We start from the raw sequence: 24,353 nt of genomic DNA, 5'->3' as shown, positions 1-24,353 counted from the left end.
TATATAGGTATTATTGCTAACATTATGATAATAATAATCATAATTGTGATATATGTAATTGTAATCACAAATATAAAACATTTTTTTTTAATGAAAAAGACAGTATTAGTTATTATATAACTCGTAAACCTTTGTTACTTCTGAAGAAAATACGTGAATACCTCAAAAATATTATATAAATAATAATTATAATAATTATATAATAATTATACAAGTTTCATATGTAGAATATGTAATATATATAGTCGAATAAACTATATTATTGTTGCAGTAAAATATAAAATATTTTATTCAACTATATTAACATTATTTCTATTCTGAGAGAAAAGTTTATGGTATTTGTGACTATAACACTGTCCAACAAAATTTGACTTTTTTTTCGTCTTTGGCATGTGGAGTGTCATTTCTCGAAGATTTTTGGCCACTGAATTTAAATCCGTGCTCAGAAAATTCTATCATGTTTTATAGTTATTTTGTCATATTTCCAAGAAAATTGGGATAAGGCGAAAAACAATTTTGGCCATATTTAGAATAATGGTTAAAGAAACCTTGCTAATTTTGTCCACAGTATCTTAAAGTGATATCTTTTACCTTCAAAATGAGTTTTTTGTTTCTATATGATTTTTTATGACCAAATTATATAGGTTTGATGTTAGATATACGCTGTCTCTGCGCGACAGTGCGAGATACAGCAATGTCTCTTGATCATGTACAGCTAGTAAGTATCATATCTTGATTCGTTTCTTAGACTTGACATTCCGAGGTTAGCATGACAGTTGCTAGAAGATCATTAGTCACAATATGTGTTTCCGGAGTGCACCACGTGAAGCATAGAGGCGATCTTTGTTGCGCTCTATTTTTTATATATTCTTTTTATTTAATTTTTTATTACCTTTTTGTTTTTTTTTATCTTTTATTCTTGTTTCATTTTGATTATTTCATCACACCATGGATCTTCCCCGACTTCGAGTAAGCGTCAGACGGTGATAACTTCCAATCTACGTAACTTAGTCATAAAAAAATCGTATATAAACAAAAAAGGAAATTCATTTTGAAAGTAAAAGCTAGCTTTACGATAGAGTGTAGACAAAATAAAATTTCCTTTCCAAACACAATACCATTCTACCAATATAAATATAACTAAAATTGTCATTTTCGCCTGTATTATCATAATTTTTTGGAAATATGACGTGATAGCTAAATTCTGAGCATCGTTTTCAGCGCCAAAAAATACTTCAGAAATGATACTTGGCAAGCCAAAGATTAAATCAGTGGTCGATGAAATTATTCCTCTAATTAACGTATAATTTGTATAATTTTATATATTACTATAAGTATCTAATAATATTTTATACTATTTTCTGAAAAATAACTATATAAATTATATTTAAATTATTATATGTAGTTATAATCATTTGTATGATAACAAAGTAACTTATAATCATTTTTTATACCAAAAAATATATGTACATGTATATATAGATTAGTAGAACATGTAGTCATTATTATATGTAGTCATTACAGCAGTAATAATTATAATGACAACGTGTAGATATATAAATTCTCAAATACACAAACTTTTCTGTCAGTGTACGTATATGTAAAATTCGTATACACGGAAAAAAACACAACTGAAAACTTCACTGATTCAACAAATCTACAGTCGTAATATACAGTCAATTTTCTATGTTAAAATAGCAAAGTTGCTATTTTACAACTAAATAACATTAGCGATTTGTTAAATCAAATCTTCTTAATTATTGACGTTGAATTCGCGTAATAAATTATAGATTTTATCACCCAATTAATTTTTTTTCGTGCAGTTGTTATTTATATATATTAAGAAAAAAATGCTGTTGATTCAATTAAAGTCTACCATATTACTGTGAGCTGTCACTAACATAAGTGATTAATTCAAGTTTTTTATTGATTTAAATTTTCAATAATCAAGGCCTTTATGTTAATAAAAATATACATGAATTAATTACTTATGTTAGTGACAGTAATATAAACTTGAATCAATAGCACTTGTTTCTCAGTCTAATTATCATCATTACTCTTTTCTCTATACAAATTATATTATATATTATATTGTATAAGTGTTTAATATTAGGTATGGGAAAAAATTCGTGGGGTTTTTTTAATGCCATCTAATGGGAAAAACGCCACGAACTTTTTCCCACCTAACATTTACATTTAGAAATATCAAATTATAACCTGTGAATTCTACAATCTAGAGAAATCTATACTTTGAATGTGGGAAAATAGAAAATCAAAATATTTTGAAACTATAGCCACGGTCATCAATTGATTACATGTAAATCGTTGAAATTATAACCTGTGAATTCTACAATGTAGAGAAATCTATAATTTGAATGTGAGAAAATAGAAAATCAAAATATTTTGAAACTATAGCCATCAATTGATTACATGCAAATCAATCGTTGAAATTATAATCTGTGAATTCTACAATCTAGAGGAATCTATACTTTGAATGTGGGAAAATAGAAAATCAAGATATTTTGAAATTAGCCACGGTCATTAATTGATTATATGTAAAATTGAAATTACAATTATCATCGCAAAACCATACTTTCTTTTTACTCACTTCTATCCTATATAATTCTTCCGAGATAAGACGAATATGATGCAAGAAATACACCTTGTTCTGTCATTTGGGAGACGCAAAATACAGAAACTTGTGTGCGTGTTTCTCAATAAGTAAGTGTATTTCCTGTATTTATACGCGATTTAATGATAATATCGCACTGTACGACCGGAAAAGAGTGCGTAATAGTTACGCGTAATACATGCCGGAATACTCTGCGGGGGCGCTAAATATTCAATTTTCCGATCGTATTGAATTACGTGTATTTCCGCGTACGGAAATCGCCGCCGCGCAAATTCCCTCACTTTATCGCGACGAACAATGCCGTTATCATTAGAACTCATTGCCAGGCACTTAAGCGCGTACGTTTGAACGCAGAAAACGTCAGAAGAATTAAATATATCGGTTTCATGTCGCAATTCTTTCGTTTTTCTAGATGCGAATAATACTTGAATGATAAAACTTTTTGGAACAATAAAGATCTCGTTTATATAATTTGCAATAGAATGCGGATTAACCGACCTCGCATTATCTGACCTCCCAATTATCCAATTTCGTTATGGGACATTCTTTCAATTAGTCCAAATAGTTTTGTATGTACACTTAAAAAAAGTCTAACAATAATAATCAAGTCTAAATGATAATTGTTAAAACTTTGATAATATAATTTCAGTTGAATGTTCGTTTAATGTAATCAGAACCAACTAAATGCTAACGTTACTTTTCTAAATATTATCTTATTTTTAAATTATTTTTAACAAAAACCAAACAGTTAATTATTATTATTACGTTTTGTAATATTTGTTAAATATTGCAGTCTGCTAAACAAGATATTATACATTAGTGGGTAATTATTATTAAATTTTTTTTACCAAAGGTGTACCAAAGAATTGCTATATTTTATTCAATTGAGATTTTAGAAAGATTGAAAACCAAAATTGATTATACAGGATATCCCAGGCACTTTTTTTATCTTCGCAGAATAAGGTTCAACAAAAAATACGTTTAGACAATAATTTTAGTTTAAACTAAAAATGAAGGTAAGAGGAACAATCCAAAGATCTTAATCTTGAGATATTATGTCAAGATCATGACTCTAAACAACATTTTAAAAGATTTTAACTATCGAACACCTTAGATAATGCTAATGCCAGCAGTACTATAACTTTTAAGCTTTATAACTCAAAAAGTATTTAATGAAAAAATATTTTGTTATAGTATTTTGAAAAGCTCTCAAGATAAGCTACACATAAGAATATGTAATATAAAATGGGGATTTCCGTTTAAAAAAATTGAGGTGACCTTGGCGACTACTCAAAGTCAAGCTGATAAGACTAGTAAACAGATCTTTTTAAACCTTAAAACTGTCTGAATATATTTTTGATTGGACTATATCCTGCGAGGTTAAAAGGGTTATATGATTTAGGATATCCTGTTTGTATAAAGTTTAAAAATTACAATAATTTCTATTTAAAATATGTTTTTTATGGAATAAAATGTAACCTATGTTATTCTACTTCCTGATTTTTTAATTTAATTCCTCGATTGTTTAGGACAAGTCTATATTAAGCCAGGTAATCAAGATATATCATTTAGAATTTTGTTGTAGATTTTGTTGCATATTTTTCGCGAACTATTCTTTTCCGGAACTCTCAGATAGAGTACGGCGCTTATCGGCTGATCAATCAATCATTAATTCATGTTAAGAATTAAGTATCAATTCAAAGAGATTGTTTTTCATAATAATGTTACTACGTCATATAGGTGACGTATATAAGCAATACTAATGAACGTTATACTATATCGCACCAACGATTGGCGTGGTGTGAAAATTATTTAATTATATAGTCGCTGCGTCGACAACTGCGTTGCCAAAAATTATTACGTCTTACGTCGTTCGCGGCGCGAAACAATGTTATCGAGATGACGTCAACAGTAAATTTGTAATCATGTAGATTTGTTGTTATACGAATTGTATAATGTTTCAATCGGAAGTGATCATATTCAATGTTGTATCATTATGATATATTATCATATACTTTAATTATAACTTTTGGAAATTTCAAAATAACGTTAAAAATGAGCGAATCACGACTTTTAGATAGTTAGGAAAATGCACTAAAATCTTGATTTCGTAATCTGATTCTTACACTTCGTATATGTATTTTCCCAGCAAATTAAATACTAAATAAAGAAATTTTCTATTTCGCGGTTATCATTAATGCAACAAGCGTCACGCTTGTAATTTAATGCGAGATCTTTACGTCACGCACGGCAGTGTTGCATCCATATTGATACAAATTTTTCCAGCAGAGTCGTTATGCAGGATTTTATTGAATACGAGCACCTTGAAAAACCGTGAATTCATTTTCTGAGGTGAGACGTGAGGAATGGTTACCGTACGCACGTGCCGCGTGTACAAATTTGCATAGTACAGCAGTTAAACGTATGCGACGTACAATATATGTGTGTATATATAAATATAAAAAATGTTCTTATTTACATAGATAGGAGGATAAACATTTTAAAAAATGCAAAAAGCGAAGGAGAACAAGGCTTTTGTTTGTCTGTTCATATCAGATTTATTTATGTTCGATTAAGATTCGATATTTTGTGGCTGTACAATCAAAAGTAACCAAAAATGCTAAAATAGTCAGTATTAATTAGTATTTGGCAACAAATTTGTATCATAAATACGCCTTTAAACCAATTGTTTTTACGCCTTTAAATAATAAACAAAATACCAAATAATGTTGCTTATATTGGATTTGTGTAACAAAAGGATATTTCGTTACAAAAATAAGTAATTTTTAAACAAGTAGATCTAAGTATAAATTTTTACTTGAATATTTGTTAGTTTTATTATTAGTAGAGATTGGGGTTAATAAATTCATTTTTCAATTTCGAATTTTTAGACAAAATTAAGAGAATCAGAAAAATGAATTCTACATCAATTACTACATACATTTGATCTAATAATATTTTAATAATAATAAGGGGAAAAACTGATAACTAATATGAAAAAAATTCATTTTTCTAATGCATTCCATCTGATTCAACTAGCCCCGGGACCGGGATAATTTGACTAAGATTATTAAAATAAAGATTAATGTATTTTTAGTTACATCTTTGGCTACATATTAATAAAACTTTTATAAAAATATATTTTAAACACAAACATTCGCTTCGCAGGACAAAACAATGCTTCTTTTTGCAAAATTTATTCATTTATCCAATTTCCAATGTGCAAAAACACATCGAATGATTCTAGTTTTCGAAATTGGACATGAGGGAACTAAACTTATAATATTTACTACTGAGGAAAATGTCTTTAAAGGAATAAAATTTTGAGTAAGTACTATAAGAGTTGTCACTAAATGAATCATATAATTCCATATTATGGTTAGTCTACTATTCCCGTCCGTTCATTAAAAAACATTAACAATGTACGATAACAAAGATACATGCATACATAAACAAAAAAAAATCTGTTGGACTTTATTAAGTAAGAATTACATTTACTATCTAAATAAGAATCAAATATCTCAGACAATCATATACGATTGTAAAACAAAAACTTTAAAAATAAAAATATTTATTTACTAGATATACGATTTTTTAAAATTATAGCATAACTTTTATCATAAATGTGTTCACAACAAGATGTTACAGCAAACTGAGCAGCGTTGCTGCGTGCTCAGACACGCATGTTTTGCGTATTTTGTTTTTAATGTAGCTTCGATTATTCTTATTCTTATAGTCAATTGACGATTTCCCCTATATATATTAATATACATGTAATAATTCGTGCTACAATTTTACTAAATTTGCAAATAACTGAGTTGATAAAAACGCAATTTTACATAAAATTCAAGAACAAAAATTAAATAATTTTTAAACAAGAGAATTTCGCACAAATTTTACATAGATACTTATACAATTAATAATAAAATAGTCTATGAAATTATTGTACTTTTGATAATGACTTTTGAGACACATATATCTTTAAACATTCGCATAAATTGTGCATATAATTTAATGTTTATTTATTTTATTATATATACAATTTATATTTTCGTATTGTGAAAATGTATTAAGTATTCTACTATATTCATATCGTAAAATATTATTCATAATGATATTAACTTAAAAAATTACAGACATTTCTGCAATTGTCAAACTTATTTCAGCAAAGTCAGAAATATAGCTGAATAGAAATATATTGCAAATATAGCTACAAAATGATTAACGGAACAAGGACTGCATCTCATCGCGATTTCTTGCATACTATCGGACGTTTTATGCGACCGGAATTAATTAAAGCCGTTCTGGCATATTATCTTGCATGCTTGCGGTACTTAATTGTATGCAATTATAATCTTCTTTCGTTACACAATTCGCAGAATCAATTGCTTCCTGTCGTTGCAATTCGCTCCGCTCGTTGTTGAATGATTCGATAGTTTTAGTGAATGAAAAATACTGTTTAACCGATCGATATATCAATAATTTTTTCCAGAAAGAATGATGGACAATTTTATAATCAAAGAAAAATACGCTCAAATTAGAAAAAATTTGTCATGAATTTGATATGAATACAATATTCCCTCAAAGTAGCAATTTAGCAATTTATAATATATAATATTTTATCTTTATAAATAATTTGCATTTGACTAATTTGAAAATAACATAAATGTTGAACTTTGAAAGATTTATTAATTTTGTAAAACTGTAGATGAAATTGAATATGTATAACACAATAACAATTTTGTTGAAGTATCTAAAAATTTAGATACAGATTTAAAAACAGTTTTATTAGACTGTTAAAATAATTGTGTAGGAGATGCTCAAATATAATAAGCAACACTGCAAAAAGTTCATGACTTCAAAGTTCATGATTTTAAAAAATACGACATATAATTGAAAGTATAACCAGAAAGAAGATAAAGTTATGCGTAACTTATGCATTAATTATTCTAATTAAAACGTTATTGCAATTTAGTGAACTTAGAATTTTAAAAACACTTTACTAAAAAAAGTTACTAATTTTTAAATATATAATTTTTCTATCAACGAAACGACTGTCTTTTGCAAGTATGATGCAAAAAGAAATCGGTCATCTTAGTCCTTATTAAACTTCATAATGTTCCTTAACGATTTTTCATACATTCATCGCGCGTGATCAAAAATCGAGCCGTTCACACGCGTTTACGGCCAAGGCTATTTTGATCGTAACACGGCTCTTTAAAGACGATTCGTTTACGCTGCATGTACAGCGACGGTCTGCATAACGTGACCATCGAAATGGGTGTCCATTAACGACTGATGACATTTAACGAGGTGTAGTACATTTTTTTCGCGCTTAACGAGCGACAGACCGCCGCCAATTGCGTTTATGGGAATTGTGTGCGCGCGTCGCGACGTAATTCATGAAATCGACATAGCCGAAATAAAAGGCCATTGCAGCCTGGTCTGACTCTTTATCGCCGGTTTAATATCAGCTAGCCGTTACTGCAGCTTGTGTGTTACGCAGCGTTTTTAATTTTGAATTTTTTTTGTTTTGAATTTTTTTTGTTTTGAATTTTCGAATACGTTTATTATGTTAAACGGGATTCGCAATAAGATTATACGAGTTAGTAACATTACATTTTTCTAAATATTTTTATAAACGAATCAGTAAAGTTACATTTTTATATACATGAGAAAACCAAAATAAGATTTTACTACAAAAGCTTAAAGGTTTAAGGTAAAAGCTTTATAATAATAACAAAGTTTCAAATATAAATATGTTTGACATAAGAATATATGAATATTTTTTATTTTGAAAATGTAAATATAAGTTTATTTCAACTTTCGAAGGATAATTTGGGATAATTCAAGAAATAGAAAAAATTTTCGTATTTTTATTAAATCTTATTTATTATTTGCATCTTTTTATAATGCATCATATTTTATTTTCTACTGAGATCAGAAAATGAAATCTGATGAGTGTAATCTGAAAGTATATTATGTTGTATTATTACATTATGATAAAATTATTTTGGCTATATATTTTTTGTTTGTTCATTTAATTATAATTCATTTAATTATTATTATATTCAGTTAATTTATACGCATATATTTACATTCGATTTCATAATAAAGATGCGTTACGGAGCAAAATATTAAACTATGATGGATTTTTGCGCGTACGTCATCTTGGCGCTTGTATTGCAGGAGCAATTTACTTTGATCGCGTATCATATATACGCTATACATTATAGTCCCTTCACCGATCACGCTTCCCTTTCGACGCGCATCAGTTTCATTGACCACAGCGGCGATCGATGCTGTCTCTGTCATCCATCTACCCACTTCTCATCTTCTTCACGCTTATGACCATTCATTCTCGCCGTCGTTGTGTATGTCGTGAATTGTCTCTTTCGCGTACGTGTTCTTAGAAACCTAGGCTTCGTTATTATAATTCTAAAAGCACAATTTTCTTATCATACAAAATTGGCAAAAAATGTTTTTAACGATAAAAATAACTCGGTTCTTCTTTCCGTCACAATCTCCATGCAATTGGAAAATTAAATTTGACACGTTTTATGTCTTTATCGATCCAGCCATATTATTGTGTCAATTTAATACAAAATGAAAGTAATACAAATATGTAAAAAATTAACACGAAAAATGTAACACAATGAACATTGTAAGCAATTTATAAAAGTATATTTCTTATATAAATGAATACAATGTATTAATTTAACATATTACAAACGTTATATATTATGTCATTATTATAATAAAAAATGTTGAATATCAATTTAATGCAAAATATTCAAATAATACGTTATGTTAAATTAACATTCGAATATGTTAAAAATGCTGCATAAAGATTTTAATAAGGCTCGATTTTAATACAAATACGAAATATATTAATACACCTTAAATTTAATTCAATGCTATTTTCTTTACAATGCTTCATTTTAAATAATAAATATCTCAAAATTAAAAAAATTAAGTTTTAAATTAAAATCTTCCTAATCATAATCTTTCTTTAAATATTGATAATAACTATATTTCTGACTTTAATTTTTAACTCTTTCCGAATTAACGTGTGTCGTCCATTCGAAACAATTGTCTTAATTTTAATTCTAATAATTAGAGAGAAGGATGCGCGACTTTCATTATATCCTATATACTCGGTATATTCAGGCTATTGTATTTATTTACAATTAACGTGTTTCTCGCTCGCAGCCATAGCGCATGGCTTTTGTCGGTTCACTCGCATCAAAGCGCGTCCGTCAGACCGAGAGGTAACTCGATTCATCTCTCATCGGTTGGCGGCAACAGTCGGCGTCGAAACGTTGTTCCGCAGGCCGGCACAGAACTTGCCTATTATTGTTTACGTAATGTTTACGTAACGTCATACACGTACATGCTGCATCAGCGACCGCAGTGCACATGCATCGGCGCAGAAGCGAGTCCGCTTTGAGGCTCGCATCTTACGGAGCAGCGATTCACCATATGCTTAATAATTTTAACGATAATGTTCTCTAAAGAATTTTTATCTTTCTACTAGAATTATATGAAGTGACTAAACACTTGGAAACGCAATATCTTATTGTAATTGATCGTTCCTTTATTTCTTTGTCTCAAGTGATAGGGATACTTTTTATTCTGAAAGTATAAATATAAGTTTGAATATATTTTTTGATCTTTCAGAGGATAATTTAGAAAATAGAAGATAAAAGATAAATTATTTATAATTTATTCGATTTATAATTTATCCAGAGAAAAAATGAATTATCAATGATCGTAGGAAATTAAATTTTAATTCTTCTTGTGAATGAAGGCAACGTGCATTCATTCAGTGCATTTTATTTTTCCTCGTGTCTTGCACTTCGTTCTTATCGCGCAAATCATCTGCACACTTTGCGCAATCTTTAATTTACAATAGATACGTTTTACAGATAATCCTATGAAAAAAAATCCACTGTTTCCGCTGAGTTCTGATCGGGATTTATCGTTACAAACCACGACGTATATTATTTTACGGACCGACTAAACTAAACGATATTCGGCACTTAAATCCGTATCACGTTTCACGACGAACGATCGCTTATCGGCATTTTCGAGACAGAACATTACTGCGTGTGGAATGGAACGAACGTGGATGAAAGTGGTGAATAAATGCCCGGCGAAGAGAGAGAAAAGAAACAAGAGAGTTCGATTTCGCGATACGGCGAAGCGATTACACATTGACGCGCGAATCATTTTATATTATTTTTCACGAGAAGCCTGTGAATAACATTACGATTTATATATCGTGCGGAGAGCTTTGCACTCACACTGAAGACAACTAGTCTTTAAGGCATGAAAGGGTGATTTAGCGAACGATGTCGATCGCGCTCCCGGGAATTATTAACGACGTGCGCACCTTCCGTTCCAGGTTCCATCACTCCCTTTGAATTCCTTCCTCCGTCAGCGTCTCGCTTCCTTACCCTTCGTGAAGAACGATCATTTGCGTCGCGATCGTAAGATTCTCGAGGAAAAATTGCATTAACCACCGAGTGAGTCCTGGTAATGTTGTCGCGCACGACGGTGGCGACGAGTTCGCTTTATCATCGAATACTCTCAAATAAAAGCGCGCAGTTTCTCATAGATTGCATAATGTAGGTTTCTTTCATTTACGATAGTCGAGATCAATAGATTACGGAACGATAATAAATCATATCGGTTTCTTGAGGATTAGCTCCCTGCTTCTTCTATCAATAGTAAATTTAATTTTTTATGTGATTCTGATATTCCTTGGTATTTCTTTTCCTCTCTATTTCTTTTTTTTATGTCAGTTTTATACTACAGTAGTGAGATGTTATGATTTTTGTTACACAATAAAAAAATACATTATATTTGTGTTAAAATCAATTCTTATAAAAATGTTTGTGTTGAATTTTTATCCGAGTGATAATTTAATATAATGTTATTGTGTCATTTGAATATTTTGTGTTAAATTGATATTCAACATTTCTTAGTATTAAAATAACAATTTATATATAAATAAACGAATGACATAAAAATAGCATATTCTAAAACATAAATTCTAATATTAATTAAATGTAGGTATTGTATGTGAAAACACAATCGATAAATTAAAAACCTATATCGGTTGAAACTGGATTTTTAATGCTTTTAAATAATTTCTATGTGAATTTATATACTAAATATGTTATTTGAACTGCGCGCTGAAATGATTTTACTGTAGTATTGTAGTTGTGTTTATAAGTTCGAAAAATCATTTCGATGCGCAGTTCAAATAATTACATATTAAAGGCCAGTTTCATAATTTATAATTAACTTTTAATGGAGTTCAATTTATTCTTCATCTCTTTCCAATTCTAGAATTGGAAAGGATAATGAATAAGTTGAACCTTCGAGAGAGAGAATTAACCATGAATTTTGAAATCGAGTCTTAGTATATAAATTCTCATAGAAATTATTTAAAAATATTAAAAAAAGATCCAGCTTCAATCAATATAGGCTTTTAGTTTATTAATTGTGTTCTCACATGTACATACACAATCTCATAATAAGTACATAATACAATCTAAAATAAGATTTTCATTGTTTAAAATATATATATTTTAATTTAATTATATTATAAATGTTAATTTTACGAAGATATATACTTCCACAATTTGTTTCCAAATTATGTCAATTTTACATTTTTTGTACTATTTGTAATTGTAAGTTTTTATGTAATATTTGTATAACTTTCTAACAATTCATCCTGTGTTAAATTAACATAAAGATTTATACAGATGACACAACGTTTAATACATGTCACTTATTCAATTTTTCACGTTACATTTCACATATCACAAAAATTTGAGACGTAAAATATATTAAATTTAACACAAACTTTTCAACCGTGCATTTAATATATTTTTTAATCATTAGAGATTTCTATAAAATTCGCATATATTTTTTTATCTGTACAAGTTAATGTTATCTAAATGACAGTTTGCTTTTTTTATAATTGCAGGCTGAGGACCTCTTGGACGACATTCTGTCGTTTGAGGCTGGTTCTTTGGGTGACGGACTGAAAGACGGCCAAGCCGGAAGTCTCACAAATATACCGGAGCTTCAAATTAAACCAGAACCTCTTTTGCTCACCGAGGCAGAGATTCATGCTCTCGCGAAAGATCGGCAGAAAAAGGATAACCACAATATGAGTAAGTCAAGAATCACTCTTCTCGATTAGGTTGCGAAAAATTTATATATTGCATTTTTAAAATATCAATTTTTTAATTAAAAAAGAGTTTTTATTTTGAAATTATAATTGAGCTGTAATTATTTTTTTAACATTTAATAATATATTAATTCATAATAACACTTTCATGATTGCATTACAGCACTTATTAAATATTGATTTATCGATTCTAATTAATTATATAGAGACAATAGAATTTATGAAATATTCAAATAATTAATTACATATAAGTTTTGATATCCGTTTTTTAAGTTTCAAAATTATTATTAGTGATCTATTATAAGAATAAAAATGTTGTATGCTTTATTTTTCATTAAAGAGAGATTATTGATGCTCGTTGCATCATCATACTTAAAATTTCGTGCTCGAAATTTATCTTGCGGCACATGACTTTTGTAAGATTGATGTTTTAATCTTGTTTCTTTATACACAGTGTCGTTTTGAATTGTCATTCGATCGACACTTTGCAAGCAATTACTTGTTTGCCCGTGTAGAAATAATTGATAAGCGCCACTGTGTAATTTACACCTCAACAGTAGCAATCGGCGATGCCATGACGTTATTGTTACATGACGGTATTTACACTTATATCAATACATGCTACCTGCGACATAAATGGACTATTTAAATGACAATGAAAAAGAGTATTGCTATGTCCCGTGTTGTGTCGTTGCAATAGTCTATTATTATCACAAATGTAGTCAATTAAATTTATGTCTGACTGTTAATGCAAACAACGGCGACGACCGAATATAAGCATTGTCGATGTGAATTTAACGAAAATATTTTTATATTGTTATACTGAAATCATTTTTTTAAATTTAATTTTAATTTTTGAAAAAAATGACAACTTTTAATATTTCAATTTAATGCACGAACAACTAAATGTTTAAAAAATTCAGTAATATATTTCATTAATAAATTTTATACTTGTTATTATTAGTAACATTAAATTGCTTGTCAATTTAATTTGTAATATTACTTACTGGAACTTCAATTTAAGACTGTGTTTCAAAATTGATAAATAATCAATCAATGTTTCAAAATTGATAAATAAAACACGCAGTTTGCTTGAACTGAAAATTACAAAATTCTCGCAAAATATTAAATTATTAAATACTAAGCTTTGACTGGATATAGTTTTTTTCGTTTATATGTATTGAAAAATTTAGATATATGTAGATTTCAAATATGATAATTTTAAGATGCTGCAAAAACATTACGATCAATTTCATGAAAAAAATATTAAACATCGGAAATCAGTAAGATCACTGTTGAAACTCTCATTAAAGTGACGAAATGGATTATTTCCTACGTGATGAATGTAAGAAGCGATTAAACAATTTTCGAGCGGCAATATTTGAATAATACCGGGCTTTTACCGGGCGGCTGCGCTGTTGACTACTATTTTACGATGCGACACGTTACATGCCGAATCGTGCGATTGTGTTCGCGGTGATTCTGTAAATTTGACCGAGTAATTAGTGAGTTTCAATTATCTCGCTTCGCTTTCCGGCGCGGTGCAATAAAAAACTTAGTTGTATGCGCGAATTTTTTGAGGCGAGCGTGAAAGCGCATACGTATTATAGATATGTTTTACTATATCTAGATTTATCCTTTTATGAGCAAATGAGTGTTGTTATCCTTTTCCCCATTTTGACAAGTTTGAATAGCAAATCTGGATCAAAAGAGATATTCAGATATGTACTTTTTTTTTATAAGTGTTATTAGATATGTCAATGATGAAATGTTACAATGAAAAAATTAATTTTTACGTTTTAATTACATAGTTGAAAAATTTGTGTTAAATTTAATATCCCAATTTAATGTCCCAAATGGTCTATCCAATTTGTGAATTTTAATACAAGACTAATTTAATACAAGATAAATACAAAATAAATAAATTAATACAAGATAAATAAATATGTTAGGGAGTAATACAAATATTACGTAAAAAATTTACACAGAAAATATAATACTGACACAAATGGCAATCAAATTGTGAAAGTACGTTTCTTTAATAACATTAACGTTTTTTTTATTTATCTAAGAACATTTATGATTTAAAATATATTATTTTTATGTTAATTGTTCACTTATTTATAAATTGTATTATTTTAACACTAAGAAATATTGAATATTATTTTCAACATGTTCAAATAATACAAACACATTATGTTAAATTAACACTCGGATATGTTAAAAATATAAAAATTTTCAATACAAAAATTTTAATAAGAACTGGTTTTAACACATATACAAAATATTTTTTCTGTTTTATTTTACTATGTGTAAAATAATAGTAGATAGAGAAAACAAAAATTTAATTGATTTTCACCTTGGTGTAATTCTAGTTTGTTTAATTTGTAATTGTGATTTCAAGAATAGGAGATTGTCAATTTAATTGTGCAAATTCTTGCTCAAAAATAAATTACTACGTATACATAAAAATAAACTAATAATTAATATATAATTAAAGTTGATTTATTAAAGTTGATTTCTTTAATGAACAATTCGATTTAATGAAAAAGATGCACATCATTATAGGTATTCTTTAATCTATTGTATGTAGTTTTTTCTAAATGTAATCTGCTGTTTTTCCAGTACTCTACCTCGCTGTTGTCTCTCGCGATTAAGGCGTCGCTAAAATTGCAAAAAATGGCACGGCTCTCGCAAACGAAACAAGCGGAAATCGTGGGCGGTATCTGGGGGTCGTATCGGAAGAGACCAATCCAAGCATCCAATTTTCCGAAAACAATCGAGGACGTAATGAAAGTCCAGTTGGCTGGGGCGGAACGGTGGAATCGGGATCGAATTTGTAAGAGAGAATGGAGAAATAACGACCGCAGAGCACACGCGAGGACATCGGAAATAAAATAGGAATTCTGTAAAAATAGTCGCGCCGTCGCGCCGCTAATTCGCCCCCTCTTTGTCTCCCACTTATCGACTACTATTGTGCATCCCCGCGAGGTGCATTGTCGATTGTACAGCATTCTACGTGCACTGTACGTATAGAGAGACAAAAAAGGTGCTTATCGATGAGAGCCGTCTTTTTCTGCGCGATCGATGCGTGCAACACGAGTCGATTTACAAATGTGTTTCCCTTTTTTATAGTAATTTGTTTAATCTTTCTCTTTTTCTCTATCATTAATTACTGCTTTCCCAATCTGTTCCACTCAAGGAACATGATCAAGCATTTCATTACCGCTTCAGATTGCATACATTATACGTTCAAAGGATTTAAATTTTTTTTTGCGAATCGAATAAATTTTTCGTCGAAATTTTTTTCTAAGAAAAAATTGATCTTAAATCTAATAAATAATGCTAATACAAGAGATCTATTTTACTTAGAGAAAAAACATAGTAGTGACATATATAGATGATGTGTTTTATATGTAAAATTAAGGATTATATACTTATGACACATATTTTTAATAAAAAATTATGAAAAGTCATAAAATTTTTCTGTATTGCATAAAAGGAAAAACAAAAGTTTAACAGCTTGTGTTTGAGTTAAAATTTCTTTCAATAATTTCTTTTTCTTCTAAATATATAAGTTCAACGTATCCGCTGAAGAAGTCTGAGCCAAAATGCACATTAAGAAAATCCCGATTTTTATAATCGTAGAACAGAAAGCAAATGGCGTTATTTATCCGCTTGTAGCATTCGCAATGTTCGTTGGGGAGGGCGAGTTTGCATTCTCTTTCGTAGGGAAACCCGGGCTAAAGCTGACGAGAGGCTTTTCTCTAATCTTTGCCCGTATCTCGCGGATAATTTCTTCCGGAAACCGGGGTTGGCTGATTGATGAGACTCGTCGTCGTCGATTAGGAAAGCGTGTCTCTTGATTCCGAGTGAAAAGCATAGGTTCGCGCATCTTCCCGACAGAATCGGGTAGGTTCGATCTTCATCGCCATCGTTTGTCCCATCCCCACCATCCACATCGATTTTTCAGTCTCACGCTCCTCTGAATTAACTATCGTAATCTAATCAGCTAGATCAGAGGAAATTCTCTCCCATCCCTCAATGATGCCTACTCTTCTCTCCGTCGTTCCTCCACTTCTCGCTCTCTGCTTCTTTTTCTCTTTCTCTCCCCCAAGGCGAATCGAATTCGAGAAAGGAAGTTACAATTTCCTCAAAGTTTTCAAGGCTGCTCCTTCATCTCTTTGCGCGCGTGCGACGAATTTCCTCGATCTTGGGATCTCGTCCTTTAAAGCCTTGTTCTATCATGTTATTTACAAATATTTGTCTCTGTATGAATCAGCAATTTGCAGAATTTAGTTTAGTATGACGTAGATCTGTGATGTACTTTGAAGTGCTTCAGAATTGGATGTAGATCTTATTTAGAATCGATTTTTCCTTAACTATATTTGACTTCCACAAAGTCACAATATTTTCTTGTAGCTTAAAAATTTTATTTCAGAGAAGTCTTTTAATTCAATATTTTCTTTGTTTCTCAAAGATCAAAATTCAGAATTTAAAAATTCTAATTATAATTTATTAAATATAATAAATATAATTTCTTATCCATTTTTTGTATCTTCAAAAATATCTTGTTCTGGGTAAAATAAATGAAAAATATAAAAAGAACAACAAGAGCTCTAAAAATTTACTTTCTTGATTTATTTGTATAACATTATTAACAAACCGAAAATTAGTTTATTATCTTGTTTTGTAATTTATTATTAAAAAGCGACATATTTTGTTCGTTTTCTGTTAACTTTTGTTTCTGATTCTTGTCGCATCCGGAATCGATTAATTCCAATGGAAATAAAATATATATTTATTGACTTTTGATGAATAAAAAAGCGGAAGAAAATTAATGGACCATTCCGTGTCTTTCATTCTTATCGATTAATTTCGACATAATGCTTCATTTATATCATTCAGATGTCATTTAGATAGTGATGTCTTTGTCCAACATGCACTCCGACAAATTTACTTTTCCGGTAGCTTATCCCCTTTACAATCGCGATATCGGTACTGTTCACCGATAGCGAGTCAAGCGGCTTGACCTCTCGCACCTTCGTTCGAGAGATACCTGGCTGGAATAATCGATCGAGAACGGGGTCACGTGCCAGCGATAAGGTGATCCGGTTCGTAGTCTTTCCGTAGGGGAGATACGCTATATCCTCCGGAAAGTGCGATATGCTTTCCCGAATAACTTCGATACGAGACGACGATACGGATATATCGAGAGACGGGGCGATTTGACCCTCGACAATTCGCACGCGCGTTCAGGACGACAACGATGTAATTTATTACGATCGAGCAATCGAAGAATACCGCGTTTGTTTCCAATCGTATCAAGTGGTTGTAAATTTGAGGAAAATATTGTAATAATCTGTAAGTATAGATCTATAGAATTTAGCATCTAACGGAATATAAATAAAATCTATACCTTTGCCATCTTTTTTCTATCAGAATTATAACTAAAAAAGAAAGATCTTTTTTCAGTAGTTATTACATAGTAAAAAGTATTCTGTATTTATGTTAAAATCGATTTTTATTAAAATTGTTATATTAATAAAAATTATAAATATTTAATATATTAATTTAACGTATTAATTTAACATAATATGATTGTTATTTGAAAGTTTTGTGGTAAATCAATATTTAATACTTATTAAAATAACAGAATTTATAAGCAAGTGAACAATTAATCCTTTGAGGTGTACATTTTTTTCTATCTAATGAATTCTTGTGAAATCTTGCAATTCTATGTTTTTTAGATAGTTGATTGCGAATCTGAAGTCATGTTTAAAAAATTCGAAGTGATCCAATATGACTGCCATATGGGAATAATTTAGTTCAAATCTGAATGAATATGACTGTTTTGCACTTCCAGTTTCCGACTTTTTTAAAAAGATAAAAGTCCAAACTTGAAGAGACTTCCTAAAGTTACTGGAACAAGTGGAATATGTGGTTTATACGTTATGAATTTATAAAAATTATTTATAACAATGATAAAAAATATATTTTTGGAGGGTTTCAATGAAGTTGAGGGCTTCTTTCTTAGAAATCTTACATGAGAGATAATCTTTGAGATCATATTCATATTCAGCGCATTTTATTTACTAAAGAACGATCTTTCATGATAAAAATCTTTCATGGCAAAAAATTTTAATCTGCTACTTGGAATATTTATCACATTATAAGTTATATTATATGTGAAAATTAACTCATTTCAGTAGGACTCAATTTTCTATATAATTAATAATGCGAAATTCTTTAGATGTATCATTTGAGACACGTTAGATATATTAAATTTAATACGATTTTTTTAACTATGTGACACAAAATTTTATTATTTCACAGATTTATCGAAATGGTTACAGTATTATCATTGTATAAATATTTGATTTTCAACCTTGATAACTACCACTATTGTGGCGATTAATGTCTTTCATTTAGATCTGATAAGATTTCTTGTCTAATTAGGTAACCAGACCAATTCTTTAATAAACACGACGCGAATGTCTTCCAATCAAAAACTCGAATCATTCGTTCTCGCTGACCCCGGTCGCACCATTTAGCAAACGAATTAACAGATCTATCTATTTATCTATCTCATCTGTCGCGAATGAGCCATGATTGATGTGCACAATTTCCGTTTTCAGTTGAACGACGGCGGCGTTTCAACATCAACGACAGGATCAAGGAGCTCGGTACCCTTCTGCCCAAGACCAATGACCCGTGAGTACGAATCTCTTTTCTTTCACCGCTTCTTCTTCTTCTTCGCTTCTTCCTTGTCCCACATCACACGCTCGTTTCTTCTCTCGCTCCATCTCTTGGCCATCGCCATCCGGTTCCTCGTAGTTCTCTTATTCTTTGCCTTTGCCTTTTGCACATTCCCCACGGACCATTATTTCCTGTTCGTGACCCTTTACGACGAGTTAGTCCAGGTCAGGTGCTCGAGACGAGAGGCTTTCACCGGAAGTCCATTCTTCGCCCCTTCCACCCTTCTTTCCTTTGCTTTTCCTCCTCTCTCGTTGGCTCCCCACGGTTACTCGTTCCTCCTTCCTTTACTTCAACTTTGTTTCCCGTTCACCCTGCCGCGCAAAGCGCCACGCTTTCTCGTTTTAGGATGTCCTTCAACTCGGTGAATGAACAAATGCGAGGGAAGAATGACGCCGCGAACCAGAAATACGAGATTAAAAAACACCAAGTTTGTTGTTTATTCCTCCATGTTACTGCGTGTTCCGACAATGCTGGACATACGTGTTCTTGTATCCTACATAAAGTACATTATAAAAATTAATCTTTTATGGCACGCATTCTAACTCGAAAAATTTTTCTTTGATATTTAAATTTAGAAAACACATTTTAGAAAATGATATATTTTCTTGAATATGTTGTAAAAATGGAATTTAGAGTAATTTAATTGTTTCAGAGTATTTTATTTAACTTAACATTTACGATTAATGTAAATTAATGTTAAAAGAAACAAATTATATTTTGTGCATAGTACTTTAATGTTTAATATTTAATTACATCGTATAATTTTGGCACTTCAGTTCTTTTACAATGTTGGTTTCGTTATGATAGGAGATAATTTTTATTTAAACATACATTTTATTCTATACGTTAATTATTTGCCATTCTATTGAGTTGTAGCCTCATAAAAAATTTTATCTATATCGTTTGATATTTATGTTTGAAAGGATTTATTCAGTTGTAAAATCTTAAGTTTGCTAAATCTTGTCAATATACTTTGCTCTTTCCAAATCATAATACTAGCCGTAATGTATAATTGATTTTGTGTGTGTGTGTGTGTGTGTGTGTATGTGTGTGTGCGCGTGTGTGTGTATGTGTGTGTGCGCGTGTGTGCGTGTATGTGTGTGTGTGTGTGTGTGTGTGTGTGTGTGTGTGTGCGTGTGTGTGTGTGTGTGTGTGTGTGTGCGTGCGTGCGTGCGTGCGTGTGCGCGCGCGCGAATGGTCTAATAACCATCTTCGTCATCTTCATCCATGGCGAAGTCACTACCAACTCCGGAATCCGGCACGTAGAGAGGGCTGCAAAACAAAATGGATAAATCACATTACAAGTTGAAAGAAAGAAAAGAAAGACAAAAAATGTCTTTTTCTAGAAACTTACTTTATCGCTCTGCACGTGAAAAATACGATGCGCTTCAGCTTTTTGTTGTAGAAGAAATAATTGAAGGACCACAGACATCCGTCTTCTCCAAAAGGATCTGACGCGAAGTCTGGATTGTAACTGTAAAACATTCTTTTACATTATTTCATATTATTCTTATTTAAATAATTTTACACTTATTCCTACTTGATGCAGGAAGGACAATTTAATTCAGTGTTCAGAATCTGTGTGTACTTTCTACTTTTTATATTAGAGCAAAATGATTGTGATCAGGTGTTTTACCTGTAAATATCACACCCGTGCAACGATATCTCTTTGTCAACAGCCGCCCAAAGAGCGGAACGTAATGATCGATAATGATCGCCCGCGGTAGCGTTGAGATTACCATCCACTGCATTCATTACCCACTGTAGACTTGGTTCCTTGCTGAACTCGTGGCTCTTAGCATCTGAGAAATCATAGTCCGGGTTAAAGGTTGAATTCAACGTGGCGATCAGATAAAATAACGTTTTTTTGCTGATCGTGTCGCACAGCGGACCCTCTTCGTCACCGGAAACGCTACGACTGTAAGAGGAAAATGTGTTGTGATATAGTATTATCAACTTGTGACTAAGACCATTCATATTTAAAACCGTTTAAATTTTAAGATGTCGTAAACCAAGACTGGTAATCCATTCTGATTTTAAATCCATTATGATATTCATAATCTATCCTAAATAATATCTTAAAATACTAATACAGCCTTCTGATTGGCTTATGACATCTTAAGACAGTCTTAGATATAAGAATCGACTATGAATACTGATCTAAGATTTATTTTAAGATCATCTTAAGTAATGTCTCATTTCTACAATAAATCATTATCTATGTCTTAAGCCATAAAAAATTGATCAGTAATTATTCCTCTCACATTCGACTGATCAATTTCTCACGACTTTAGATTTAAAACTTAAATAACGATTCATTGTAGAGTACATATTAAGATGCTAATACAAAAAGAAGAATAGTATCTCAAGACTACTACTTAAGACGATTAATTCTTGTAATAAGAATTAATATCAACTTAAGCGTACGCATGCAAGAGATAACAAAATCTTATCCTGAAAATTAGTTGCATCAGTGCAAGATAATTTAATGTGTTTAAATCGACTGAAATTCATACAAGTACAAATTAATAATAGGTATTTTTCGAAGGTACGAGTACCTCAAGCATCCCTGAGCTGGAGATGTTCCCAAAGATGTCTGCGGTGGTGATAAAGCTTGTAAATCGTGTGGTGTACCACCCTGCTCTGCATTGTACCGTTTGTACATTTGCTTGTCATTGGCTGTCATTTTGCAAGAATAACTTTCGATCCTGCAATGATAAAGATGCAATAATAAATAATAACAAAATGATTCAAGATAATGGATGCTTCTCACTTATGTCTGTTTCCATCAATGTAGATTAATCTCAATTCACCTTCTCTTCATCTTTTTCTAATTCTTACAACTAGAAAAATATAAAACAGTTGTATTGATAGAAATGGATATAAAATGAAGAGTACAAATGAAGAGTATAAATGAAGAGTTGAACCAAATTAAAGTTAATATTAAATATCTTAATATTAAATATCTATATTGATGGAAACGGACATTGGTGATACAAATCAACACAAACATTGATTCTGTCTTTCTTGACATTCAATGACATTCAACAAAGATAGAGCAATACTTATGTCAAATGGAAAACACTCATAATAGAATGAATTTAAATATAGCCTCCATTTGCATTACCTCCCGATTATCTTGCTATCTCCGGTCTTGATGGACAAGGCACTGTTTATAGCTTCCAAATGGGTATTCTCCAGCAGCTTCATCCTGCTGACAACTGCGATCTTTCTAGTTATACTGTAAACTGTGGCTCCTGCCTTGGAATGCTGGAAAACTAGCGTTGTGTCAGTATCTCCCCGTCAATTGGGCTTACCCGACTTACAACGTTGACATCTCGTGATTCTTGGAGCCCTTGTTACTCGCTGTCCAGGCGATTTTAGATACGTTTTTTTGCTCAAATTCTCAAAAGCTAGGCCGTTCAGTACAAGCGAAACGTCAAGAAGCTTCTATAACTCCTTTGACTTATCGGGTTGCTGAACATCTCTTTTATGTGTATGAAAATTCCTTTCCTTTTCGAGTGGACGAGATTAATTGTCGACGTAGTGGTCTTCCCGGCTTCCTTGCTGTACTTGCACATTACAAATAGCTAGTTAAGGATTTAGGGGAAGGTGATCGAGTTCCAGAGCGGGCTTTGTTGAACGTGAGATCAAGGCTCTTCACTCCTAAAGGAGTACACAGGTGAGTCCTTAACACAGTGCACTGCCCGCTTGATAGAAGCCGAGTGAAAGAGGGAGACAGAGAAATACACGATATACGGGGGAGAGAGAGAGAGAGAGAGAGAGAAAGAGAGAGAGAGACTGAGCGATGACGCGACGCGAGACGCGACGAATCTGTCGATAAATAAAGGTGCGCTTCTCCTTCGAGATTACGAGATTGAGCTCTGGAATAAAAAAATTATCGTCTCTCCGGCGAAGGCCGCGCGAACGAACGCACACACACACGCGCACACAGGCGGAAGGACAACTTCTCGCGGTGTTCTTCGAATTGACAGGAGACGTCAGATTTCAACCTCGAGCTGCTTTCTTCTCGCTCGGAAGAAAAAGTGCGAGAGAGAGGGATATATATATATATGTATGCCAAGAAAGACACAGTGCCTCACGCGTAGCGCCCGCTACTGACGATAACAATCCATAATCACGGACATTGTCGCTTCGCTATGGCTGATACGTATCACGATCACTATAAGGAACAATGTACGCCTCCTTCTGAGAAACTTGTCGATCTCGTCGAACGCGTCTCCTGCACAACAACTCTGACAACGCACTCGACCTTCCTCGCGCGCGAGCTCGACCAGTTTACCAACTCTAAACTCTAATTGCGACTCGGTGTCAGCCCGCGTTCACCGCACACATAGAGACGCGTCAACGATGTGTATATGTATGTATACACTCGTGGATTCACGTACATACACAGACGCTCGTGTGAGTGCGCGTGTTGCCCTACGTACGTGACAGAAATAGCAATAGCATCGGCAGGGGTAGCGAAGGGAGACTGCGGGGAGACGTATCGTATCGCTCTCTCGCTCGCTCGAATGATTTCGGTCTCGCTTGTACGCCTTCATCGCGCCAGTGGGTGGGGGAGGCACGCGTACGCGCAGCCAATCGCGTTACGTCAGCGACGCGCGCGCGTGTGCATGACGCGCTGCGGATGGCGCGCACGCATGCATGTATATGTATGTGCAAGCCGTGACCGGGAGGCGGGAGTTTGTCTCTTTTTGACTAAAACGGAACATCGACTCTCTCTCTCTCTCT

The 24,353-nt window shown here is 31.8% G+C and overlaps 2 protein-coding genes across 2 annotated transcripts in view; one reads left to right on the top strand and one right to left on the bottom strand.

The window, feature by feature from the left end:
• Positions 1-24,353, top strand: part of LOC105627364 (microphthalmia-associated transcription factor) — a 90,747-nt gene that overhangs the window by 50,560 nt on the left and 15,834 nt on the right. The window contains exons 4-5 of the mRNA XM_012208651.1: positions 12,633-12,822; positions 19,478-19,553. Coding sequence (XP_012064041.1) covers positions 12,633-12,822; positions 19,478-19,553 — 266 coding nt within the window. The remainder of the gene's footprint in view (positions 1-12,632; positions 12,823-19,477; positions 19,554-24,353) is intronic.
• On the bottom strand, positions 20,798-22,808 carry LOC105627353 (repressor of RNA polymerase III transcription MAF1 homolog). The gene is made up of 5 exons (XM_012208642.1): positions 22,726-22,808; positions 22,157-22,306; positions 21,235-21,516; positions 20,953-21,072; positions 20,798-20,870 (listed from the first exon to the last, which is right to left on the bottom strand). Exons 1-5 carry the CDS (start codon positions 22,806-22,808, stop codon positions 20,798-20,800), a joined length of 708 nt encoding a protein of 235 aa, XP_012064032.1.

The sequence above is a fragment of the Atta cephalotes genome (assembly GCF_000143395.1).
Source record: "Atta cephalotes unplaced genomic scaffold scaffold00001, whole genome shotgun sequence".
In the NCBI taxonomy this organism is placed as follows: domain Eukaryota; kingdom Metazoa; phylum Arthropoda; class Insecta; order Hymenoptera; family Formicidae; genus Atta; species Atta cephalotes.
The sequence above is the reverse complement of the archived record's forward strand: the minus strand, read 5'-3'. Positions and strand labels throughout refer to the sequence as shown.

What these genes read in the sequence shown, in the direction of transcription:
- LOC105627353 (XM_012208642.1), bottom strand. Translation starts at nt 22,808, where the DNA reads ATGAAGCTGCTGGAGAATACCCATTTGGAAGCTATAAACAGTGCCTTG. An exon ending in CACGGGTGTGATATTTACAG is followed by an intron (nt 21,073 to 21,234) that starts GTAAAACACCTG and finishes AATGTTTTACAG; the next exon opens with TTACAATCCAGACTTCGCGT. An exon ending in TTCACGTGCAGAGCGATAAA is followed by an intron (nt 20,871 to 20,952) that starts GTAAGTTTCTAG and finishes TTTGTTTTGCAG; the next exon opens with CCCTCTCTACGTGCCGGATT.